Source organism: Geospiza fortis, unplaced genomic scaffold (assembly GCF_000277835.1).
Source record: "Geospiza fortis unplaced genomic scaffold, GeoFor_1.0 scaffold162, whole genome shotgun sequence".
In the NCBI taxonomy this organism is placed as follows: Eukaryota; Metazoa; Chordata; class Aves; order Passeriformes; family Thraupidae; genus Geospiza; species Geospiza fortis.
In genome coordinates, this window is record NW_005054316.1 from 3,044,984 (window position 1) to 3,047,987 (window position 3,004).

At 39.8% G+C, this 3,004-nt stretch overlaps 1 protein-coding gene across 1 annotated transcript in view; it reads right to left on the reverse strand.

The window, feature by feature from the left end:
* MAP3K5 (mitogen-activated protein kinase kinase kinase 5) overlaps window positions 1-3,004 on the reverse strand; it is a 69,708-nt gene that overhangs the window by 45,471 nt on the left and 21,233 nt on the right. The window contains exon 7 of the mRNA XM_031056242.1: window positions 2,943-3,004. Coding sequence (XP_030912102.1) covers window positions 2,943-3,004 — 62 coding nt within the window. The remainder of the gene's footprint in view (window positions 1-2,942) is intronic.

Genomic DNA, 3,004 nt, shown 5'->3' on the forward strand with positions numbered 1-3,004 from the left:
ACTGAACTTGATGAGTTTGTTCTTGCTAGTCTCCTGATCTCCCAGCAGAAAGCAGAACTTCTCTAATTTCTGTGTACTACAGATAATGCTGTGGGTGGACACCAAACAGAAAGCACAGCCTGGCAAATCTAACTGCTGCTAAAAAATGATCTTGTACACACAGATCTAAACAAGAGATGTCATCGAAAGAATTATACACATGTAAGAGATACTTAGGACCAGAAAAAAAATCAAAATATTTTCCCATACAGTCTCTGTGATATTGCTTGATTTTGTTTAAAACATTGACCTCAGACAAAGAAAATACTAAACTATCCTCAGAATCTAGCACAACTCCAGCCATCTGATAAACCTTGTACAAAGATCATTGTAAGGTCTTGCACCTGGGAAAACATAATCTGGGGATGCAGCACAGGCTGGGATCTATTGCACAGGAGAACAGCTCTGTGGAAAGGGATCTGGGGGCCCTGAAAAACAAGCAGCTGAATATGAGTGAACAGTGTGTTTCTTCAGCTAAGAAACCCAATGGGATGTTGGGATGCATCAACAGCAGCATCATTAGAAGAGATAAAGAAGCCATTATCCCGCTCTATTCAGTGCTTGCCAGGGCACTTTTGGAATAATGTGTTCAGTTTTGATTCTCACTATACACAAAAGATGTGGACAGGCTGGAGAGAGTCCAGAGAATGTCCACAAAGAGGAACAAAGGACTGGAAGCCTGCCATATGAGGAAAAGCTGGGTTTGTTCAGCCTTGAGGAGCAGGCTTAGGGGAGGTGTTATCACCATCCAGTGAGTAAAAAGTGGCTACAAAGAAGATGGAGACTCCCTTTTCAGAAGGAGTCACAACGAAAAGACATAGCGTGATAGGTACAAGTTACTACTGGGGACTTTCCAATTGGGCACAAGACAAAAATTTTTCAAAATTTGAAGAATCAGCTCTTGGAATCATCTCCCAGGGAAGCAGTGGATTTGCTGACATTGGACATATTTGAGGTTCAGCTGGACAGCGTGCTGGGCCATCCTGTCTAGAGTGTGCTTTTCCAGAGAAAGTTTGTAGCAGATGATCCTGGAGGTACTTTTCAACCCGGCAATCCATGATAGTGACCACAGTCTTATCAACAAGAAACAAATGATACACATAAGGTATACTATACTATAAATGTATTTGAAAACATGTTTCAAAATAGCTGAGTCAGTCTGACTAAAAGTATTTTGACAATATTCCCTGTACCTAAGAAAAAGAAAGATGGACACCAGAAGCTAACAGGAGGGGTTGCTATATCAAGGGTTTCCAGCAGACACCAACTAAATGTTAACATAAGACAGGGAAACAAACACACAAACAAACCACCTAAGGAACAGGATACTTCTACACTAAATAATTCATCAGCTGAGGATGGAACCTTATATAAGAATGAACATTAATTTCTGTAACAGTCTTAATACAAGCAATAGGGAAAACAACACTGCACAACCTCATAAGAAGATGATACCAAAAAATAGCACACAAATTTGATCAGTAAAACGAATTTGTACAGATCTAGTTGGCTGTAGTCTGTATGCAATTAAGAAGTTTCTTTAAAAGTAAAGAATTCATATTAAACTACACAAAAAAATATAGCCCAGCTCCATTAAGCTACCTAGTTTAAAGTTAGGCCAGTAAGTGAGCATTTGTAAGTGCTATGCAATGTATAGAACATATCTTCTTACCTCCTACTCTGGCACAAGAATTCAAATTTCAGCATAGGATGTGGAAGTATTCTATGCCAACCAAAAAGCAAAATCTCACCCACTCACAGAAGGGCAAACACAGTAGCTGGGGCAACTCTATGCAGCCTCACACATCCAAATTAATACCTTCTTTTACACCTGAGAATTTAAATTTCAGTTCCAATATTTATGTGAGTAATCATCTCACTCTGACCTTCATACTCAAAATTACCCAGGAAATTACTTCCAGACATACAGTGCATACCTAACTTCAAAACTAGAGCAGTCACTGAATACAGATACATTCAGTGGAGTGAAAAAATTTGTTTCTTTCTCACTTGACAACCTCCTCAGGAGAAACAAAGATAAAAAAAGACTTTACAGAAAGTCAAGAATTATACAAATTCATGGAGAAGAACACCAAATGCAATGCATATTACAACATTCAGTCCTTTCTGCAAATCTTCCCTGAACATATTACTGAATAATCTTGAGTTTTCACTCTCCTCAAATCTAGAAAAACACAAACAAGATCATAAACAAAATCGTCCTAACTCTTCCTTCCTAAAAAAGAAACTTTTTATGACAAGGGTGGTGAGACATTGGACCAGGTTGCCCAGGGAAGTGAATGCCTCTTTGTTGGGAGTGTCCAATGTCAGTCTGAGCAACCTGATCTAGTGAAAGATCTCTGCCCACAGCAGAGGCTTGGACTTGAGGGTCTTTAAAGGTCCCTCCAACCCAAACCACTGTCATCCTATGATTCTATGAATACAGACATTCAGAAACCTCTAAGAATGTATGAGCAGAGAAATATTCTTCTCTCAACCCAACGCAAGCTCAAGTCAAGTGCATTTTCCTCAGTCTTAGGATAGACTTCTCATTCATATTCCCTCCAGGGGTTTGTGTTTGCTTGTTTTAAAGAGCGCTAGCTGGAACTGGATTCCCATTCCAGGTGCTCCTGTTTCACACAAATGATGCCTTTACAAAGAAGCTTAGCTTTTACTGAACTCTGGTAACCATTTAAAACCTTGACACTGAAACCGCATCTTCATGACAGCACTCACCTGCAGTCAGGTGGGATCAGCAGTGGTGTAAGAGACCAACTTAAATATTCACATGCTCTCTATCAAAGCTTTCACACACAGCCATCATATTTTTGCCCTGTAACAGTGCGCGGTAGTGTACTTTCACTAGAATGTAATTTCCCCATGAATTTGCAAGCTATAATTACCAACTTTACGCAGCTCAAAGGAAGTATCAAAGCAATGTCCAGCTGCCAGGAGGAGTACTGCA